Source organism: Symsagittifera roscoffensis, chromosome 3 (assembly GCF_963678635.1).
Source record: "Symsagittifera roscoffensis chromosome 3, txSymRosc1.1, whole genome shotgun sequence".
Classification (NCBI taxonomy): Eukaryota; Metazoa; Xenacoelomorpha; order Acoela; family Convolutidae; genus Symsagittifera; species Symsagittifera roscoffensis.
Window position 1 is genome coordinate 1906049 of NC_087064.1, and position 23575 is coordinate 1929623.

The 23575-nt window shown below is 37.2% G+C and overlaps 3 protein-coding genes across 3 annotated transcripts in view; 2 read left to right on the forward strand and 1 right to left on the reverse strand.

The window, feature by feature from the left end:
* Positions 1-23575, forward strand: part of LOC134841881 (MYND-type zinc finger-containing chromatin reader ZMYND8-like) — a 276942-nt gene that overhangs the window by 125962 nt on the left and 127405 nt on the right. The window lies entirely within an intron of this gene.
* LOC134841882 (peroxisomal biogenesis factor 3-like) overlaps positions 1-23575 on the forward strand; it is a 208688-nt gene that overhangs the window by 14926 nt on the left and 170187 nt on the right. The window lies entirely within an intron of this gene.
* Positions 52-19414, reverse strand: LOC134841360 (vacuolar protein sorting-associated protein VTA1 homolog). Its single transcript, XM_063857294.1, has 4 exons — positions 19158-19414; positions 11148-11284; positions 10117-10326; positions 52-475 (listed from the first exon to the last, which is right to left on the reverse strand). Exons 1-4 carry the CDS (start codon positions 19409-19411, stop codon positions 174-176), a joined length of 903 nt encoding a protein of 300 aa, XP_063713364.1. The 5' UTR covers positions 19412-19414; the 3' UTR covers positions 52-173.

A 23575-nucleotide genomic window follows, 5' to 3' on the forward strand; every position in this document is an offset into this window, starting at 1 on the left:
CCCTGTTCTATTGATTTCAATGCAAAATATAGAATGAGTTCTTTACGTCAAGATACAAACTAAGCTTCAATTTATTTGATATGGAAAGTACAGTTATTTGTTAGCAAAATATGAAAATAGTTTCTATCGGTGGCGGAATTTTAATTAAAAAATTCCACAGAGTGGAATAGAAATTATGACTTGAGAAGTGCCAGCGCCTGCTCCAAATAATTCACGGCCGTGTCAACGTCGTTAAACATAAGAGAACTTTGTGCAAATTTGCAAAACTTCGAAGCCTGTTCCAACTCTGCAGCAGATCTTTCCTTTCCAGTTGAACACTCGCCTCCTCCGCTGCTGCTGTTTCGCGGAGGATTAGGGGCACAGTTTGTAGGCGGTGGTCCCGCGGGCGGATGCACTTTACGCGGATGAGTTTGCGGGGGCGTGGCTGTTGCGGGCGAAGGGTGTTGGTTGTTAATTGCAGGTGAGGCTGACGGCCCTTAAGCAAAATCATCTTAACGACACTTCATTTACATAAGAGAGCCTGTTTATGATGATAGTCTTACTTTCAAGCAAGGATTTCGGTCATAACGATCCAACATATGCTGCTATATAATTTTTAGACTATGGCTGAAAAGTGTTAAGCACCTTAGTGAACAGAAGCTTTGTGAACAGAAAAAAAAACATTTTATAGCGTTATTCCAATGTGATTTGAGAAGCACGAGAGTAGACGGTTGCTATGCGATTAGCGAATAATTTCTCAACTAAATCAACTTTTGCCAAGTAAAAATCCTTTTTGAAAAAATATAAGAAGTTTTCCAAGAAGTTCTTGTCTTTCTTTGGAGGTGGGTGCGAGATCTTAAACATATGGATTCAAAATGGCCTCTTGCAAATCCATAATTGTTTAATTGAGCTGCGTGAAATATATTTCATAATATGATTGGTTCCAGTGTTGGTTAAGAAACGTTTTAAAGTATTTTTACCCGCTGAATATTGAAACAAATTCATTTCGAACAATTTTGAAAGAAACTTTACTAACATAGGCGCTACGCGCAATACACCGAAGGCATAGAAACTGAAGCAAAAACCAAACAACTTGAACAACTAATAATTGAAGAATAACAGTTCTAGAACAAAAAATCGTACTAATACATGTATACACCAAAATTTTGCTATATCGAGAAAGAGCCTGAAATAACAGTTCTAGAACTAAAAATCGTACTAACACATGTATAGGTTAAATTTTTGGATATATCAACGAAGATCATAAAATAACACTTCTAGAACTAAAAATCGTACTAACACATGTATACACCAAAATTTTACTATATTGACAAAGAGCCTGAAATAACAGTTCGTGAGCTAAAAATCGTACGAACACATGTATACACCAAAATTTTGCTATATTGGCAAAGATCATGAAATAACAGTTCGAGAGCTAAAAATCGTACTAACACATGTATACGTCAAATTTTTGCTATATTGACAAAGATCATGGAATAACAGTTCTAGAGCTAAAAATCGTACTAACACATGTATACACCAAAATTTTGCTATATTGACAAAGATCATGGAATAACAGTTCGAGAACTAAAAATGGTACTAACACATGTATACAATAAAATTTTGATATATTGACAAAGATCATGAAATAACAGTTCGAGAAACAACAGACCCATAATATGAATAAATGAAAATAAATAAATGAAATAAATACACATACATAAATAATAAAAGCAAAAGTAAATGAAAGAAAGAATAATTAAATAAATATAGAAATAAATATCAACAAATAAACAAAACACACCTGATAAATAAATAAGCAATAAAAAAATAAATCAATACATAAATAAATAAATAAATACATAAATAAATACATAAATAAATAAATAAATAAATAAATAAAAGCAAAAGTGAAATGTACAAATAATTAAATAGACATGAAAAAATATATATGAACAAATAACCAAACAAACAGACCCATAATATAAATAAATGAAAATAAATAAATTAAATAAATACACACGCAGAAATAATAAAAGCAAAACTAAATGAAAGAAAGAATAATTAAATAAATAAACAAAACACGTGATAAAAATAAACAAAAATAAATATGTACATACATAAATTATAAATAAATATAAGCAAACTAAACATAATTAAATAAATAGAAGAACAGATAATTAAATAAATAAAGATGAACAAATAAAGAAACAAACATACGCAATCACGTGACATAGCGCGATATAGTCCAGCCCACATGATAATTGATAACTGTGGACGTTATTTGTCGACACTTGACAACAGACAACATTAAAAAAAAAAACCCGTTACACGATACCATAACACCTTGACTAAAGTCTTCGGTGTAATGAACTTCTTCATTGCAGATTGGATCGATTTTTGACTCCAGAATATCGGAAACAAAAAAATTAGCTGCTAACCTTTCATCTGCCGGTCAAAAGAAACAATTTGATAGCGTCTCACTTGTTAAAAAATGTTACCGTCCTGATGTTTCAAAACACAGCAAAAAAGGCCTTGTTTTAAAACAGAGGGTTCTAAAAAGGTTTTTATAACACTCTGTTTTGAAACATACACCGGTTTAGTTCACTAAACCACCCAGCTCAAAGCAATTCTGCCGGAATCAATCAACATTTGACAGTTAATAGAATACAAGCTTTGCAAAGCTTGGTGATATATTACAAAAGGTGGAAAGCTCATGTTAAAAAGCTGGATCGCTTTTAGTTTTACTTCGAACAGTATTTATAATTTGAAAATACTATGATAGAATGACCATTTGATAATAACCAGGTCCCTTGAGAGTACGACACCTAGAGCTCTCAAATTGCTTGATAATTATGATTTCGCCATTCAGAAAGATGTCGCAGTTTATTTTCCAACAAATGTTATGTTTATTACTTCTTAAAATCTACCTCTCACTATTACAAGGTGGAAAATTCAAAACATAGCCAATCGAAGATTGGAAACAGTAATAAACGCAAGTAAACATAAAAAAAACAGTCTTTCTTTAAAAAATCTCAGCTTTCGAATTTCAAAGAAAAAAAAGATGCCCTTCAAGCTCTTTGAAATTCTAGAACAATTAATTATTGACGCTTTTGTGATAACATGAACCCAACTTGAGAAAACTGGATAAATAGGCAAAGTTTTTAGTTTTTATTCCGCTGGGAAATCTTAAAAATAAATTCTACTTTCGAAACTAGAAAACGTTCACGTTTTTTTCGCGCCATTTCCACGTTCTTATTTAGAGGGTGCTATTTACGTCATTTTCAGCAAATGAGTTTTATTTGAAATCAAGAAGTGCATTATACCTAAGCGCATCAATATTTTAGGACTTTTTCCTGAAAAAAAAAACAAAAAAAGTCAGCATGACCTATATAACTACGTTCATTACTCTTAAAAAATCGTCAACATTGAATTTTGATGACAACAAGTCAACCCGATGGTGGTTTTTGAGCCGTAAAAAAGTTGAATCGAGCTAATTTCTTGATATAAACAAGATAGCAATTACAATTATCAATCTGAACACTTTCTAACTCAACATATTTCGCGAGTTTTGCATAAACACCTGAGCATAAACACCTTGCGCCGGAAAAAAATTGTTTGCAGAATTTATACCGAAGCGGAGTTGATTAATTATATTTACAATCAACATTTAAAAAAACAGAACGGCCATTTAAAATGGAGACATGATCAAAATATGTCGGTTGATTGACAGAAATACAGAATTTATACCGAACTTGTGACATGAATAATTTACTCACAAATTAGTTTTCAAAACTATGACATGCAAAATGCATGCGGGACGTGTCTATCATAGTTGGTTTTTCGAGGGACCATTCTATCATAGTAGTACCTAAAATTATTTCAAAAGCCATTTTTTTGGCAAAAGAAGTGTAAATATTGAATTTTGAAAACAATTTTATCGGGCAAAGTAATGTATTCACAAAAACAATCTTTGTAACATGTACTATTTTTTGGAAAAAGAAATGACAATATTATGCATTATGATTCTGAAATTAAAAACATGCGGTCTTCTCAAAATTACCACCTTTTGTAATATATACCAGCTTATCAACCAAAGCTTAATATAGTAAACAGGGGCCAAGACCCGCTTCGCACCACTTGCGATACAACACAAGCATAGTATGACAAACTCGCTGACAGAAAACACGACGAAAGCCACTAAGTCGATTTTCGACCAAAAAATGTCAAAAAACAAATCTACCAAAAATTTATTATCTTTGAGACGTTTTGTTTGGAAAGAATATCTTTTAAGAAAACAAGCCAAGCAAAAGATATTAACGTTGAATTAAAATCAAAACAAAACTAACGACGCTGTAACAGAGCCTACAGTTGCTGGGCATAAACACCTTGCGCCGGAAAAATTGTTTGCAGAATTTATATCGAAGCGGAGTTGATTAATTATATTTACAATCAACATTAAAAAAAAACAGAACGGCCATTTAAAATGGAGACATGATCAAAATATGTCGGTTGATTGACAGAAATACAGATGTGAGAAAACAATCTCTAGGTTGTTTACCAGGAAAAAATACTATGTTCTGATTAGATAACGCTTGCTTATCGCAAGCGTAAGCAAGAAGCAAAATAAAAAATAAATTTCTTGAGCTCTGGTGAAATATTTGCTATCTTTCTACTCCAAAACAACCTTTGACAAAATGAAAGTCACCAAAAAACAAACAGTGGAGCCCAACTAATTTTCCCTGCAGACGGCTGAAAGACCATCTACGATCTACCCAAAAGCACCATGTTTCACTGAAGGAAATAACATCCAAAAACAGTACCCAACGGAGAAGTCTAGATTGTAGTGGAAAATTTTACCGATATGCTCCCCATATGCATTAAGTTAATAGACATGAAAATCAGTTAGTTGAAATGACAGAAGTTGCGCCCAAAATTATTTTAACGACAGAGGAATCGACAAAAAACCTTTTTTTTACTGCTGAAAGTGTTTTTTTTGGACAAAACAAAGTTCATTTTCGAAAAAAGCTTCACAAGCACAATGAACAAACATAGCCAATAAACAGTGGAGTATAAAAGAGCCAATGAAATCAATGAAACAAAAAACAATGACTTCGGAATTTCAAAGAAAAAATATAAGGCTTTAAGCTCTTTATAATTGAAAATTTATGATTGACAATTTTTTGATTAAGTTAAACCAATTTGAGAAATTTTCAGTTTGTGAAAAAATTACCACAACCTATATCATGAAAAAATAACATCAAAAAACCACCACGACCTAAATCATGACTCTTTAATAAAATTTTACATTTTCTTTACACGCGGATTTTTGTACGCTAAGTTCCTCAACACGAGCAGTATCAAGCACTGGTAAACTTTCTTTCCAGTAAAACTTTATCGCCCACAACTAAAACTAAGGCTAGGAAAAACAACTTTGCTGGATTGAATGAAACCAAAACCAAGCTACCGAAAAATCTTAATTCGTAACCCTTTGGGAAAAAAGCATATCCACAGACAGTAGGAAAAGAGTCACTGAAAGCTGGATAAAAACGATTTTGAAATTTTGAGTTTTCGTTAAAATATCATGTTGAAGCTCTTAAAAATTCAAACAAATTTTATGATCAACATGTTCTCATATAACTAGCCCAATCACAGAAAACTGTATCAAAATGTATTTTTTTATTCGACTGGCAAGTCTTAAAATCAGAATCCAATTTCGAACCCTAAGTATTGTGCCTTTCTTTTAGCAAACAATCTTCAATTGAAATTTAAAAATAATTGTCTTAATCAACAAATAATCTAAAACAAATCAAGGCCTATAAAAGTGGTTTCACTACGTTTATTGACACCTAAAAACATTAGCTTAAAACACTCCTTATGAAATATATTTTTAAAAAGTTCATAAAATTTCAGCTTTTTACGACGAGTTAAAGCCGGGGAACTATTCTCATGCGCGGACCGAGAAAACTTGTGGGCCAAAACCGAAGACAAAATTAGCCGAAAGTCAATTTTTAAAAAGAAGCAATTACCATTCAATTCAAATAATAAAATACGTCCCAATTCGGCGGCGCTCAGTGACATTTTAAAAATTTTGCATATTTCTGCCGTGTTTATACTCGGCCAATATCAATAATAAGTCCCTAGAAATGTTTACTTTCTTTCCAAATTTTAGATTACTGAAATCTGATTGGCGGATTTTTATTTTCGCGCATTCGGTCTATCGCGTATGAGGGATTCCACCTTAAAGCTCCTTTTCTCAAACAAGCAAAGAACGGCTAAAAAATTTTAACACAGAGGCGTAGCAGAGCGATACATCAGAAACAAAGCATAAGCTAGCAAACATAAATTTACACAAATCAGCTAAGTCGAATGAATGTCGAACAATTTCAAAAAGTTTTGGAAAAAGCTAGACCTACCAAAAGTTTCATATCTTTGTTTCAATTCGTCTTGAATTAGAAATCTGAAAAATTAATTTGCATCTAGACAAAACTTACGAAGCGAAAACAAAAGCCACAAATTTGAAGCAGATAGTCATTGAGCCAAAAAGACTTTTGAGCAACCAATAACCCGTTGCTTACATTAAAAAAATTCAAACTTTTAAAAAACCCTCTCATAAGACACAAGAATAAAACAAAGCCAAATGACAGTTGGAAAAGATAAATGAACGCAAGAAATAAAAAAAAAACCGATTTGTTTTTTTTTGAAAAAACTTCTAATTTTGATTATTAAAAATTAAATATTTGCCCGTAGAACTCTTTGAATTTCACAAACAATTTATGTTTGGTGCTTTTTTGATTTAAAAAATAAGCCAGTTTTAAAAAAATCTAGATCAACAGGCAAACGTTTTATTTCGTTCGGAAATCTGATCATTAATTTCCATTTTCAAAATTAGAAGTCGATCACGTTTTTCGTGACCTTTACAATTTTGGTGCTCAGTAGAGGAGTTTGCTTTCCTTTCAACAAATGGATTGAAGTGAACTTAAAGTGAAACCAAAATTCAAACCCCGAAAAATCAAAATAGAGCGTGAACAAACCTGACTTTTCCCTAAAAAACAAAAAAAAATAACCAAGACCTATATCAGAATACTCATTACGTTCATTACTCTTTAAACTTGTTTCGCTCATCCAGTGAGGCAATATGAAGCCACTGAGCCGATCAGGTATAAAACGAATAATTTTTAAGCCCAGCAAAAAAAAAACAAAAAAAAAAGCGGAAATTAGACCAAAATTGTTGACGATTAAAAAACAAGTCTGTTGGTTGGCGAACAGCAGATTTGAGAAAATGAATCGTAAATCTATTGCATGTTGCTTACCAGAAAAAGATTTCTCCGAGCTGATAACGCTTGCTAATCGCAAGCATAAAAATCTGTGCAAATTAATCGATGGAGTCAAAAGTTTGACAAAAACGAATCATAAAAAAGTAGGTTGCTATCGTCCGTCTGAGTTTAGTTTGCAAAACAGTTTCGAGCCACAAGCCTTTGTCAAACCAAAGTCTTTGTCATTTTCAGGTATGTTACCTCTACGCTACATGCGCTGAATGGTTGATTGAAGTTGAATTTATTGTGAAGCAAGTTAAACAACGTGTAAAATTGTGAAGCAAGTTAAACAACGTGCAACACACTTACTAATCGCAGGGGTAAAATGGAAAGGAAACAAAACCTAGTAATAAACGAAGAAAAAAGACGAAGTAGCTGACTACAACCTTCAAGCGACTGACATGCAAACAAGAAACATGGGTATTCCCGACTGAAACAACTGCCCTATCAGTCGAACAGAACTTGTACATCATATTGGAACAAACAAGGAACTTGCACATCCTTTTGGCACAACAAGAACCCGAGAAAAAAATGCTTGAAAAAATTTCAACTTTCGAAGAAACAAATATGTCACGTTGAAGCTCATTGCACTTCAAATACTGATTATAATTGCCACTTTTTTTCGTAAATTTGCCCATTCAGAGAAATTGGATTAATAGGCAAGTTTTATATTCGACTGAGAATTCAAAAAATAGTTCATTTTTGAAACTAGAAATTATTCACGTTTTTCGACACCTTTTGCTTTTTGCTGTTCACTATTGGGTTTCAAATACTAATGATGATTGCCACTCCGTGAAGTTTTCCAGCTTAAAGTAAAGTGGATCAATGGGTATATTTTTTTCCCGGTGAAAATTCGGAAAACTCAAGTTCATTTGTGAAACTAGAAGGTCTCGTTTTTCGAGCTTTTCACTTTTGCTGTTGGATAGAGGAGTTTGCCTGCATACAACAAAGGAAAAGAAGTAAGCTCAAGAAATTAGCGGTCAAACCGCGAAAAATCAAACTTGAGCCTCAAACAATCACTTCACTCTTTTACTTTTAAACAGTAAATAACAGACACTGTAAAATAAGAGACACTCTACAATGCACACTAAATGCACGCATAAAAAACACTGACGAATATAATCGAAAAACAATAGTTGAAGTAAATTTTGTTCTATTTAGGTGGAAAAAAATTTGCATTATAACACACATATTTGCTTGCCAAAATTCTAAAAAAAAATTCAAAGCCTTTTTCTTCATTTATCAATAATTCATAATCGTAAAATTTATACTAGTGCCAATAAAAAACAGTTTGCACATCCCAGGAAAAATTGCGGATCGTTTTACGAAGGAAAACATAACCAATAGCCAGTTGGAAAAATTTTTCAAGAAGAATTTTCATCTTCGAATTTGAAAAACCTTTTTTTGATAAAAACAAACCCAATGTGAGAAACCTAGATTAACAGATACATTTTATCCGCTGGGATTTCTTCCGCATAGTTCACAATTGACACTAAATCATTCAGATTTTATTCACACCATTTGCACTTTCGTTATTGGAGTGGATTTTAATTTCATATACGCATATTTAATTGAACTTAAAAAACCAAGATCAAACTGCAAAAAAAATAAATTTGAGAGTGATCGACTTTTATGACTGTTCAAAGAAACGTAAAAAAAATCAGACACGACCTTAACAGATATCGTTTTTTCGTTCATTAACACCGAAAAAGTCTAGGAACGAACTTATCTTAAAACAGATTTCTATCAACACGGAGAAAATTTGGATTAGGTGCAGAATACTGCGGAGAGGGTTTCAATACGACCGATCTCACAGAAGGTTGTCACGCGAAAAGTACGGAAAAACCAAAAAACTGAAGTTAATAGAAGTTCAGTTTCTGCGTAGTTTTGACTGAAAACAGTATTTTCAAACAGCTGAACCTTTGAAAAAAGAGTCGGGAAACAGGAACTAGCCGACAAAAAAATATATTCGGACTATGGTCAGCACAGAGGCGAAGCTAGGCTTCGCAAACACTTGCGAGAACACGGCCAAAAAGCAGCTCTATCACGAGAAACAAGAAAAAATTGAAATAAGCCTCGACTTAGCAAAAACTCGGCTATGTATTCGGATCTGCGACCTGGAAAGTTTGAGTCTCAAACACTAACCACTCAGCAACGGACGCTTAAAATCAACAAATATTAGCTACCAATAATGCAGCTACATGTACTGCTGTTTGAAACAAATATTTTTTGTCGGTTCATTTGAAGAATTAAAAATGCATCAGCTGTGTTAACTTTTTACTTTTCAAATGTCGAAGCACACTTGATTTTATACTGCTACCGCAGCCTGCCGATCCAAAAAAGCCACCAAAGGTAGCAATTTTATTTGCGACTTTGGTTGAAAAAAAAATTAAGTTCGTACTAATACACTTTGCTTCGCAATCCTTTGTCATTTACAGCAGGTAGGTTAACTCTACGCCAGATGCGCTGGATTGTTGATTGAATTTATTTTGCAGCGGGTTTATTATGAGCAAGTTGAAAACACGTGTAAAAATTTCACGTGCGGGAACAAAGTTGTTTACGGGGGGAAGTCTAGTACCCGTTTGCAACACCCTTGCTAATGGCAAGTGTAAAAAAGGAACGGAAACAAAAATGAGTAAAAAAATCTAGAAAAAATAGTAAGCGGACTACAATATTCGAATAGCTGACCTGCATATATTAAAAGCAAATGTCTTCCCGACTGAGACATTTGTCCTAGCTGCCATAGAGAACTTACATACCAGTTCGAAAAATCTAATAGAACAAGGAAACCGAAGGATTTTATTGAATAAAGCTTGAGTACCTAGCGGGTCATTTGGGTTAGGAGCGTTGTTGAGTTGTTTGAGAAGTTCGTTCAGCTCGTCCTCTTCCTCTGAGCCTTGGACAGAAGCAGGTCCAGGAATCGGAGTTTCTCCTTTCTTCAAACAGGAGCTGATGTAAGTGGCCTTCCATGCCGCATACTTATACATAGCTCTCACGTAATCGGTTACATCGCCTTTGAAGTATGTCAAAACTACAAACACAACAAATCTATTTACTTATAGCATATAGTTTTAGCTTGAAGGCTATAGTCCCAATAATGTCTGTTTTAAGGTCAAGGCAACGTCTCCTGGTCAACATATCTAACCATAAAATATCAAAATAATTTTCGAAAAGCGAGTATAATGGTGTTTATAACATCTAGGGATCTTTGTCTGATGTAAGCAGGGACAGGTTGATCATATCGGTGAGGATGTACGTCAACATATTTCATTTTGTGAGATCTGCTGCTTTAGGACTGACTTAAAATCCCTTTTAGTGGACATTCGGGGAAGCAAAAACATAGCCAACAGACAGTTGGAAAAAAGTCAATGAACGCAACGGAACAAAAAAAAATAACTGACTTGTTTTTTTTTTCATTTTTGGAATTTGTTAGTAAAAAACTATATGGACTTAAAACTCTTTGCATTCAATGAAACAATTATGACTGACACTTTTCTGGCATAATTAACTCAATATAAGAAAACTGCTTGAATAGGTAGTTTTTATTCCGCTGGAAAATCTGAAAAATTGATTTACAAAATTAGCAGTAGATCGCATTTTTCAATGACCTTCACACTTTTGCTGTTCGAGAGTGAAGTTTGTCTCTTTTTTAACAAAGGAAATGAAATGATAAACGTAAATCAAAAGCCAGATCACGAAAAAGTAAATTTGAACCTGAACAAAATTTAAGACTTTTCCTGAAAAAAAATCATCCCCTATCTAAGGGATCTGAACTACGTTTATTAACTCTTAAAAGTTATTGGAAAAAACTTTATTCCATAATGCTTATTTTTTATAATTTGAATAAAATACCTTCAAAAAGCTTCGCTGAGGTGAAGAACATTTTGACAACATTTTGGTTGGCAGTTCCCGCGCGATCCAATTTGTCAGCAGCCGAAAAAAGTTTCACAGCTGTTGACTCTATTGTACTTTCAGCAATAAGCTCGTTTCTAAACAAAACGAACACTTCCACTCTTTAGAACTGGGGAGTGATATATGTTACACATGAACTTGGTCGCATTACAAGCACATACAAAGATCTCGACCAAGAGCAACTTTGGATATTTCACAGGTGGTCAGGTCAGCAAAACAAGATTTCAATCGACAGTTGAACTAGAGAGCAAAAAATTGTTAGTAAATCAATTTATAAATAGGGACATTAAACCACTCATAGTGATCTGATCTCGTAAACTGACATCGTTCTTGATTTCATCCAAAAGGTAGGAAAAGTGTCTTTTCTCTCAAGTAAGCGGTCACTCTCCGAAACTTAACAAGATCAACCAGTTGCATCAATTCCAACTTGATTGAAGAGCGTAATTGGCCTTCCTTTCGAATTGAAGTCGAAAGAAAAATCCTGAAAAAAAAACCCATCCAAGTAAGATTTGTGGTATGGCTTGTCCACCCATGGTGCATAAGAGAAATGAAATCACTTAGCTTTATTAGAAGATAAATTTAGAGATACAATTGGAGCAGCAAAAAAGCCCACCACGTTATAATTGTGAGCTTGCAATTGAACATGCAGTACATCCGAAACAACTTCGATGTCAACACAATTCGATGGAAAATTGAGAAAAAAGCTCTACAAGGTAAGGGTCTGTCCTCAGAAAGCCAAAAGAAACAAAATCAAAAAGCGACGAAATAGTTATATCATCTTTACTGAACAGCACTGATAACAGAAACATAAATTGATTGGAAAGCGAATCCGAGCATACCATCGCAGCAGACCGAAGTACAATGGGCGATGAAACACCTTGAATCCCTGGAAAGATTGAAAGGCAAAAAACCGCACCGAAGCAAAGCTCGGATTCTAGATTCTAACTGTAGCTCGTCAGCTCGTCAACAGAAGACTCCTTTTATGCTGCTACGAATGCATTCTTCAACGCTGAAAATCGTTGAAAAGGTCTAGCTAACAAGGATATCACAATCTTTGCAGGAGAATTTGACTTGACGCAAAACTGGGTTGTCAATTTAAAGGCGAGGATAAATACATAGGGAAGGATAGGAAACAGTAGCGGATTTAGGGGGTGGGCGGACGCCACTCCCCCCCCCCCCCCCCCCCCCCCCCCTCAGGGATTCGACTCCCTGACTACCCAAAGTGTCCCCCTTTGGTACTATTTTAGGACCTCAAATTTTGGCTGGTGGACCCTAAAATTTGGCAAAAACGGGGTATTTTTAGTGATTTGAGCTCGGAAAATCAATTTAGTCGACCCAAAAAAACAGGTCGACAAATTTTGTTAGATAACGTTAGGTAATCTTCTGAAAGAAGTATGAAGCATCCGTACACTCTCCCTCAATCCCTCTCCTCCCCCTACTACATGGCGACCTGGAGGACTCTACGCCGTCGGTGACTGGGGGAGCTTTCTGACCAAGACACATCTGTCAAAACTCGCAGCATGTAACAACAAAACTGCCAGGTTGATTACTGGAGCGCCAAGAGGTTCCCCAGCAGTCCAAACTTGCGCTGAAGCCGGGTTAACACCCTTAACTCAAGTAATTCAGGAGGAGGCAGCAACACTGCTTCACAAGTACCAGAGGCTGGCAGAAAATCACTACCTGCACAGACTGGGAGAAAGAAGAACAAGACCAAGACTAAAGTCGAGAGGAGAAGACAGCATGAGACCAGATTGGCGAATGATAGCAAGGAAAAGACTCGACATAATCGGACCAAACCAAGATGTGCGTGAACAACTAACACAACAAAGAGAAGAACTAAGAACCGAACACTACAATCAAGTAACACCAGAGATAAATTTCCACAGAAGGGCAACTAAGGGCATACCACTCCCCCATGACACGAACAGAACCAGAGAAGACGAGATAACTTTACACCAACTGAAGTTAAACCGTTTTCCATATCTCCAACAAACTCTCCATGTTTTGGGAAGACGACAAGACAGCCCAAACTGCCTTGAGTGCAACGAAGAAGTCGAAGAAACAAGTGAGCACTTCCTCCTTCACTGCCAACGATGGACAGAAGAAAGACATCAACACCTTGGCCATGAACCTACAGAAACTCAACTTCAGGATGCGCCCGCAAATATCTTATCATTTCTTAAGCGCACTGATCGGAAACGACCCCCTAATCTGTGAAGAGGGTTCACAGCGCAACAACAACAACAACAATAGCTTCGAACTATAACTATAAAAATTAGCCTAATTGTTGTGATAAACTTATTGAATAGTTTCATGTGATATGATACGCTGATAATGGTACGCTTGTAAGAAGAAGGCCCGGTACGGGATTTTAGAGACAAGCTCGTCAAGCAGCGATACTCCCTCTCTACCCGGACATCCCCGCCGAAACCTCCACCCATGAAAAACCAGGTTGTAATCGCTTTCATTTTTTTGTTATTTGTTTTTTAAATCCATTTCTCTACAATTCATTTAACAATGTATTCTTTTTCTTGTTTTGCCTCTTTTGTACCTTGTTTAGTGAATGTCCGTGCCGAAGTACAGGCCAAAGTGGCTACCCAAGTGGAGCAGGAAACTGGTAACAGGAACCTCAAGGACCAAGTACTGCAGCCCCAAAGATGTCGGAGCCACGGTTCACTCGTACAGAGGTGCAAAGCTAGCCGACCTTGCCGCTACTGTCTCGAGCTACCCCTCGCAGAAACTGAACTGTGTTACTATAGTAGCCGGATTTAATGATAACTCATCTACGGTTTCAGACTTTGCTAATGATTGAAGATTTTTCATAAATTTGATAATTCATAAGTTTAACGCAAATGTGCTAATTATCCCCAAAACCATCCTCTCTGCAAATAATCACTTCACTAACAGAAAACTTGGTGCTCTAAATAGATTTTTGTTTCGCATTATTAATACATTTTACCACTAAAAAATCCGAATTATTTCCCCAATCTAAACGTTAATTTTAGTGCTAATATGTTTTGTAAAGATGTTATTCATTTCTTTTTATGGTAATAAAATCTTCAGTTTTTTGCTCGCTCAGCTAACTTGTATATATTCACCATAAATTTACCCTCCTCGCTGCCATATTATGGCCGCTCAAACGCACTGCCATATGTGCCAGTCGGTCATATTTGGAAGTTTGACCTTGAGCAATACGAACAACGTAATTTTGTGGTGAAATGGAATTTTTCAAAAATTCGAATTGAGCCTGTCATAATCAACTTTCTCGCGACAACTGAAAATCTCAGAAATACATGATCAGAACAATCGTACTACAATCGCGGGAAAGTGGTCGAAAAAGCAGCGGGAAATTGCTATTCGCAATTTCCAGACATAAAAATCACACTAGAGTAGAGCTGTCTTATCCTGAAATAGGAGACAAACGATTACGAGAAGAGAAGATATTCACTTGAAGTGGACCAGAGTGAACCTTCGGTGGAAAGGTGGACAACCTAAGTCTCCCGATGGTCCAGCCCCAAAACTTATTTCTCAAGTCAAAACTCATTTCCTTTGCTGGAATTCGTAAATTACCAACTTCTTGAGTTAATACTTAATTCCCTTTAATGCTAATGAATTGCTGATTAATTTAGTTACTCCAATTCTCGAGTGTGCTGGTATGTGAGTACCCAATTTAGTTTTCTTGACTGTGTTTTATAATTGTTATGTTGAGGTAAAGAGAGTTTTAGGTTGATCCATCTGAAATGGATCAAAGTTCCACTGTCTAATAAAAAGCAACTAAAAAGGAATGTTCCGACACTGTTTTTAACGGCGTTCGCGTATTTTGAGACCTAAGTATGGGGACGTTTTTATTTTCTAGAGTGGGGGGGGGGGGTATTTTGGTAGTGGCCTTTAAGCTGTAACGAGGGTTTTAGTCTCATGTCGCAAGTGAACCGATTTGGCTCCGACCGTTCGAGGTAGAAAAACACAAGAGATAGTGTCCCTGACTCTTGAGCCAATGGTTATAGGGCCTATTTTTCTTTAACCTCATATGTGACTTAAGTAGGCGACTGTGACAATATTTGCAAACGCCACCTCCGAAAAGGAGGCATATGGTGTGTCAATTACAAAGCTTACATCCATGTCTCATGTAGCGGGCTAGAGAGCAGCAAATTTTATTACGATGGGTTCTACTGCATACAATGCACCCCCGAGAACTTTGCAAAAGAGCCCAACTCCACCAACAGACCAACAAGCACAGCCCCCAGTACATCTCAAAAATAAACATCACCATCAACACCTGAATTAAACATACTGCCCAACGCAATACAATCTTATCCATCGCCCCCAGCAATCACTACAGCCCCCTTGGACCCCTGGAAACTTATCGACCAAGAACTTGAAAATAAAACAAACGACATACCTAAAAATGTCGTTAACTGGAAACCGCACTTCATAACTACAAGCAAGATTAAGCCCGGTTTCCAATTCATAGAACTACTGAGCCAGCAGCTGTTGTCATTAGTAGAAGAAACACGAAATTCAAACATCGCCATGAAAGCAGCAATGATTCTCCCATATCTGCTGTTCCCCATAATTGAATCAGAAACAAACGGATCAAATTCTAAAACACTAAGCCGCCGCATAATTTTATGGAAGCAAGGCCTATTAGACAAACTTTTCACTGAAGCGAAAGCTCTCCAAATTAGACATCCAAAACAGAAGAACTCCGAAGTAAACGAGGAAGTTAAGCAATTCGATAAACTAATGAGTACAGGCAAAATATCTGCCGCCATTGGCTGCTTTTCAGATAAGAAAACAAAGGAGTACTTCCCCTAAACGAAGTCATTGAAGGAAAAACAGTTCTTAGTATCCTGGCAAAAAACACCCTCAAGCCAAAACAGCGAACACTAACTATATAACTGAAGTAAATGAAGACACAATGCCATACCACCCCTCTATATTCGAACAAATAAACGCCAAGACAGTTCGAAAATCAACCCTGAAAACGCACGCAAGCCACGGTCACTCAGGTCTAGATGCGTGCGAATGGAGAAGGATATTAACTCACTTCAACCAGATATCCATTGAGCTTTGCAAAACAATTGCTAAACTATCCTATACAATAGCAACTAAAGTTCTCCCCCATGAAAACCTAATGGCGTACAACTCGTGTCGCCTGATACCTCTGGACAAAAATCCAGGGGTACGGCCCATTGGTATAGGCGAAGTTCTGAGAAGAATAATTGGCAAAACAATCACCCAATGTATAAAATCAGACCTTAAAAGTCTCGGAAAAAATTTCCAACTCTGCTTAGGCCAGGAGTGTGGAATCGAATATGCTATCCACAGCTTGAGGAACGAGTTTGAGAAACCGGGAACGTACGCCATACTACTTATTGATGCAGAAAATGCCTTCAACTCGCTCAATAGAAAACTTGCTCTAAAAATGTAGAAATCCTTTGTCCGGCGCTACATCATGCGCTGGCCAACTCACATAAACATCCCTCAAATCTATATGTCAATAACACGGTTTTGACATCTACCGAGGGCACAACGCAAGGTGATCCCCTCGCAATGGCTATGTACGGAATTGGGATAACCCCACTGATTGAGCTCCTGCAAAAACCAATGGTCATCCAAAAATGGTACGCAGATGATGGAAGCGCTGCAGGTGATCTTAAGAGTCTCCGCGCAATACTGGACAACCTGGATTGCACGGAAAGGCTTTCGGATACAATGTAAAGCCTTCCAAGTGTCAACTCATACTAAAAGAAAACCGTCGTGACAGCGCCATAAAAGTATTTGAAGACACAAATATTACAATGGTAGACGGTTTTAGAGTCCTTGGATCGTTTAAAGGAACACCATCAGCATGCGATAAATACATGGAAAGCGAAATTGAAAAGACAGCTACCCTAACTGAAAAGTTTCCCAAAATGGCTGAAACATCACCACAAAATGCGTACTCCTGCTACACAAAGGGAGCTGAAAATAATTTAAGCTTTCTAACCAGAACAACTCCGGAAGCATTTAAGAAAATGGATAAAATTGAGAAAAATGTAAGACATCAGCTACTTCCTAGTAATACTGGTAAAAACCATATAACCGATGGAGATCGCAACCTTTTTGCACTACCACTAAGAATGGGAGTATTAGACCTCCTCAGTAACACGGACTTTTCCAGAAAATATGAGTGGTCACAAGCCATTTGTGATCCGATAGAAAACAGTGATCCAGAAATAGCTGAAACGGAACACACTCTGACAAATAGAAACATCCAAACTGAGAGAGAGAACATCACACTCTCAAAAAAGGCTAAAATTATGGAAAATTACTCATCAGAAAAAAAAACTGACAATAAATCTAGCGTTACAGAAAGAAGCATCGAATTGACTAAGCGTGCTACCCTTAAAAAGATACAATTTTTCCCTCAACAAATCAGAGTTTAAAGATTGATTACATCTGAGATATGGATGGGAACCACCAAACACCCTGCATACATGTCCATGTGGACAACCGTTTACACTGATCCATTCTCTACACTGTCCCAAAGGTGGATACACTCACCTAAGACATAATGAAATTCGCGATACCTTTGCGACACTCCTGGACGAAGTATGCCATGATGTTGAAATAGAGCCGAAACTTCAATCGTTGGAAGGCGAAAGTTTTCACAACAAAACAACCACTACTGGAGATGACGATCGACATGGCATCAAGGCAAATGGACTCTGGGGAGGCCGATTCAGCCGAACCTTTTTCGATGTAGAAATTTTCAACCCCCATGAAATCCTGCCCCAAAACTAAATCTGACGCCTACAAATATCACGAGAGTGTCAAAACATTAAAAAACCAACAAAGAATTCTGAATGTGGAACACAGCAGCTTTGTTCCACTAATTTTTGCGTGTACCGGAGGAGCAGCTCCAGGCTCTACAAAAACCATCCAGAAACTAGCAGAGAAACTAAGCGAGAAACGGAACGAATCATACTCGGACACAATAAACTTTATAAGAACAAAAATAAGTTTTGCACTTTTGAGAAGTGCAATCCTCTGCCTTAGGAGGCGCAAAAATCTTTAAAATACATCCAACATAGACAATTCTATCTGTGCTATAATCACGGAGGGTAGATTTTAATTGACAATTCTCTTGATGCATTAATATCGACTTGATTTATTCATAAAACTTTGCCGATGTATGTATATAGCGTTGGTACGGCCCTATCCAATTTGTGCATGTACCGTCGCATGACGGAAGGGCCCATTTGAATTGACTTTTTTTCGAACTATAACAATAAAAATATGCGCGGAACTATGGCAACTTGATCTCAATGAGAGATTTTTTAAGCGTAGACATAATGCGCTACACTCAGAGAAAAGTTTCAAGTAACCTCTGAAAGAACAATGATCAACACTTGCAAATACCATGATACTTGCTTACAGAACAAGAAAAATTACGATGAGGCACCTTCAATTTCACACATACTGAGAAAAAAAAGGTCCTGCCGAGACTTGAACACCGATCCTTAGGCTGCGAAAGCAACAGTGTTACCTCCAGGCCAGTAACAAAGGAAGGTGGAAGTTGTTAGGGTTCAACAATAGTTAATTTCTTGTATAAGAAGTTGTTGATGGGAAAATTTCAAGTTCACAAATACAAGACACTTGCTCTTGCACGTGTCAAAATCAGCATCTGGAAATCTTTTGAAAACTGTAAATTCTTTCATATTGAAATACGAACCACAAATTCTTGAAGCTCCAAATATGTGTTACATATGCTACATAATTGCAGCTTAACTGGTCTCCCTTAGCACTTGATATATTTAAGTTTAGCTAGTTGTTTGATGGAAAAATTTCTACACAATTTGATACTATTTGAAATTTACAAACGCCGAAAGAATTGAATCACGGCTTTGTAACACACCATCAAGAGCAAATCGGATACTGGGTCGGATATTAGAAGTTGATACTTACGCAATACCTTCATTTTCCTTGCCAAAATTGTTTTTGGCGTATTCCAAGTATGTCATCAAAGAAAGTAAAACTGATTTTGCTGCTTTATCTCCATCTGTTTTAGTTTTGATTCCCAAATTCATTGCGTACATCCTGCAGTAGTACGAAACCACTATATCCCTTTTGTCGAATTGAACAGCAACGTTCAAATACGGAACCAACGCACGCAAAGATGGCGACAGGTCACCCGCTTTCGGCACTTCAGGACAACTCATCTAATTCTAAAATACAACTTCAGTGACACGAATGGACTTCGTGAATTATTTGTTCCTAAAAAAGCCTTCATTACTATTCACAAAATTACAATTGACATTGAAATAACAAGCAATTACTTGATTAGAATAATAACTTGATAAAAATGAGGTTGGGCCATTTTTTGGGTTGTTGTTTTAGTTGTGGAATTACAGCAACGCTGAAGGGTTGATTAGTCCCACTCGATATTCATTAAAAAAGACTAGTTATTACGAGTTTTGAGAATCAAAGAACAAATTCTATGAACTAAAGTTTCGCTCAGAGAAACTTTATTCAATATTTTGCGTATTTTAGAAATTGGGTGTGGGGAGACGATCTACAACATGATTAGGACATTAGAATTTGCCTCATTTGATTGCAGTTGTCTTTCAAATAAATTTTTAATCAAACGGAAAAAAATCAAATTTTTCGATTTTTTTAAACAATGTTTATTTGGTGTGTATTCATAGGTTCCAAAATAAAAAATCAGTCCCATAGGTTCCAAAATAAAAAAGCAGTCGCATAAGTTCCAAATCTTTTCAATTGGTCGAAAGACTACATTAGCCGAGTCTCGGTTCAAGGTCGCCGGTGGGGACGCTACGCGCACGTCGCGGCGATAACCGGCTCTAAATTTCGTATAGAGTCCTACCCTTTGGTGGCAAGCTCGCAACACGTTGGCGCGGCTGCGGCGGTCACTATTCTGCAGCTTGAGTTTATGCTGGTTGAACAGTAAACAATCAATCCATAAATTCGTTGGCTCAAATTTCCACCAATCAGAATTCAAGAAGATAAATTTTGGAACTTATGGGACTGATTTTTTATTTTGGAACCTATGAATATTGGAACCTATGGGAATTCACCGTTTATTTTACTGATTCTAGTGCAGGGAAAGCTCAAAATTATCAATATTTTGTTTTTGTACGGTAAAACTGAAAGTTTCATATCTGAAAAGGCAGTTTTTAAAATCAAAATTTAGACAGTTGCTGTACTTACTCAAAATTGATTTAAAGTGCAGAAAATTAGAAGTAATTTGTCTTTCAGTTCAGTTCACTTCTTTTTCTGATCTTTTAGGCGTTTTATCGCCTCTATCGATCAGCTCATGATGTTATCCTTTTCGATTAATTAGTCTCAAATTTATTAATTCCGCTTTTTTTCAATGTTTGTTCAGGTTGTTGTTGAAAGCGTTCAAGGACTTCGAGTCCATTACTTCACCTGGCAACATGTTCCAATCTGTAGCTGATCTAATGGTAAAAAAAATTCAGCAATTCGAAGTTGGCCTTCGTTATCACTTTTTTGTCATTTGTCCTTGTGTCACGATTATTCAATTCGAACATGTCTTTCGTAGCTTTTGGGTCATATCGGTTGTAACCTATTTTTGAACATTTCGATCATTGTTCCTCGCCTTCTGCGGAATTGAAGAGACGGTAGTTCTAATTTCTTTAACCTTTCATTGTAGCTTAGTGTCTGCAGCCCTTGTACCATTCGTGTCGCTCGTCGTTGCACATTTTCGATTAATCTTGTGTTCTTCTTCTTTCACAGAGAAAATGTTAGTAGAAATTTTAAAACGTCGTATCGATGCGCATCTTTTCTCTACATGCTAGAAAAAACAAAGTAATAACAAATTTCGGTGTCTTTCAGATCGCTAAGCAGATGGATTGCGCTAATAAGGATTCAAGACATCTCGGGCGAGAGTTATGCGCCTAATGATGCCGGTGAGCTAGCTATCCTTGACAGCGATAAAGTGAAATCGTGGGTTGCACGCTATGCCAGACTTCGCAACGTTGAATTTGATTGGCCAATTCAGACGCTCCCGAAAATTGCTTCGATTGCTGGACAGCAGTGTAACATTCGTCTACTGCGGTCACACATGAGGCTTAAGAAAAATAGGCCCTATAACCACTGGCTCAAGGGTCAGGGACACTATCTCTTGTGTTTTCCCACCTCAAGAACGGTCGGAGCCAGTTCGGTTCGCTTATGACATGAGACTACGACCCGTTACAGCTTAAAGGCTACTACTAAAATATCCCCCCACTCTAGAATTAGAAACGTCCCCATACTTAGGTCTCTAGATACCCAAAATACATGAACGCCATTAAAAACCGGGTTGGAACAATCCGTTAGGTTACTTTTTATTAGACAGTGTGACTTTGATCCATTTCAGATGGATCAACCTAAAACTCGCCTTATCTCAACATAACAATCATAAAACACACTCTAGAAATTAAATTTGTACTCACATAGCAGCACGCTCAAGAATTGGGAAATAATCCAGTCAGTAACTAACTCAAGAAATAAATAACTAAGAGAAGTTTAATGTTTTATAGTTTGGACAGCAAGGATAAGTTCATGCTCTAGAATTTGAGTTCTCTTGGACCGTTGGGACACTCTAGTTGTCCGCCTTTCCGCTGAAGGTTCACTCTGGTCCAACTTTAGTGATCGCTCTCTCGGGGATGCTCTGTCTTCTATTTCAAGTAGGACAGCTCTACTCTCGATTATATATAGACGGAAATTGCGAATAGCAATTTCCCACTCGTTTTTACTTTCTAACTTTCCCGCAATTGCTCTAAAATTGTTCTGATTTCTTTTTCTGATTTTCAGTTGTCGCGAGGAAATCGTGCATGACATGTTCCATTCGAATTTTTGAAAAATAAAATTTCTCTCCAAAATCAAGTATTTTCTGCTCTTCTCAAGGTCAAACTTCCAAATATGACCGACTGGCACATACTCCCCGGACTCGAGATCGATGTCCTCATCGCGCGCTGTCTTCTGCCAGTGAGTCCCAGAAAAACCGAGTGTTGCTCAAGATACAGTGCCAGTGGTCATTTACAGAAGTTTGCAGCAGATTTAAGATTATCTACACCCCAAAATTCACGACCATTTAAAATTTTCACACTATTGCTAAACAGCAATCAAAATCTGCATTTACCTGCACCTTTGAATTTTTCGCTTTTCAAGCCAATCATTTTAAAAATTCTTTTGTCCTATCCAATCAGGAAATTGTCATGCAGCATTTCGATTTATATAATAGATATAGTATATTAGTAACAATATTTACTTTGTTAAAATTTCTTTTTCGTGAATCCAAGTTTCACTCGGATTCACACTCACGCCCCCCTTCCCTCTCAAGACTCAAGATCCATCCGATTTGCCCATTCACCTCGTGCTCTTCGCCTTGGATGTACTGCATCCTGAAGTGCTAGATGCGGCAAACTGTCTCAACAGTTCCTCTTCATCATCGGAACTAATCACAATCTCCTCCCAAGCCTTCAGTTGTTCATAAGATCGCATCCATTCTCTCTGCTCCTGCAATCTCTTTGCCTGGTTGGGTAGTGCCTTCACCCTAGCTTCTCGGTTCAAGCAAAAGGAGTTGTGCAGGCTCAAGCTCACGTTCTTCGCCAGGTCTTCCTCTAGTATCGACTCCCTCGCTTTGGTATTGTCTCTAGACATCTTACCCACTCTCTTCCATCCCGTCGTGATCGCATTACGATGGGTTAGCAGGGGTCTCTTGAAAGCTTCCGGCCCAATCTCGGCCTGGAACTGTCGATACTCCTTTTGATGTTTTCTCATGTGATCTTTCGTTGCCCTGTACAACCAAGACGTCAGTGTCGCCCGAAACCATGGAAAGTACCTCAAGCGACTCCATACGTGCCTGACTTCCGTTGGTATGGCGAATACTTTGCACGCAGTCTCAAACAACTCAAGTCTCCTGCTGTAGTCTATCGCGTATATTGACTCAGCCGTTGGTGTCGTCGCCTCCCGATACTTCGTTATATTCTCTTCTATCCATCTCAGAGCTAACATCGTGCTCACTACTAAGAGCGTCACCTTCTGCCGGTGATCCGGCAGTCCGATCGACCGAATCTCTTCCACATCCCACACCAGGCAAAGGTTCTTGTGATCTGGATACCACACCGTTTGTGCCAAACAGTGGCATGGGCATTCCCCATGAGAGATCTCAATGCTCCTGAGATTACGCTCCCCTGAGGCTTCCAAGAGAGGCTCAAGCTCCATCATTTTCTCGTGCATCGTGTCATTGTCTTCCAGGTTTGGAGTACTTCCCACAGGTTTCCCGATCACGTTTTGTCTCTCGTGATCGCTTGTGTTTTCTCTTTCCAACTTCAGAAGATCTTCTCCCCAGATTTCGCTCA

Excerpts from the sequence above, each read along its gene's own strand:
- LOC134841360 (XM_063857294.1), bottom strand. The coding sequence starts at position 19,411 with ATGAGTTGTCCTGAAGTGCCGAAAGCGGGTGACCTGTCGCCATCTTTG. Across the intron at positions 10,327-11,147 it reads CTCAGCGAAGCTTTTTGAAG|TTTTGACATACTTCAAAGGC; the intron begins GTATTTTATTCA and ends TTGTGTTTGTAG. Across the intron at positions 476-10,116 it reads TAACCCAAATGACCCGCTAG|GGCCGTCAGCCTCACCTGCA; the intron begins GTACTCAAGCTT and ends ATTTTGCTTAAG.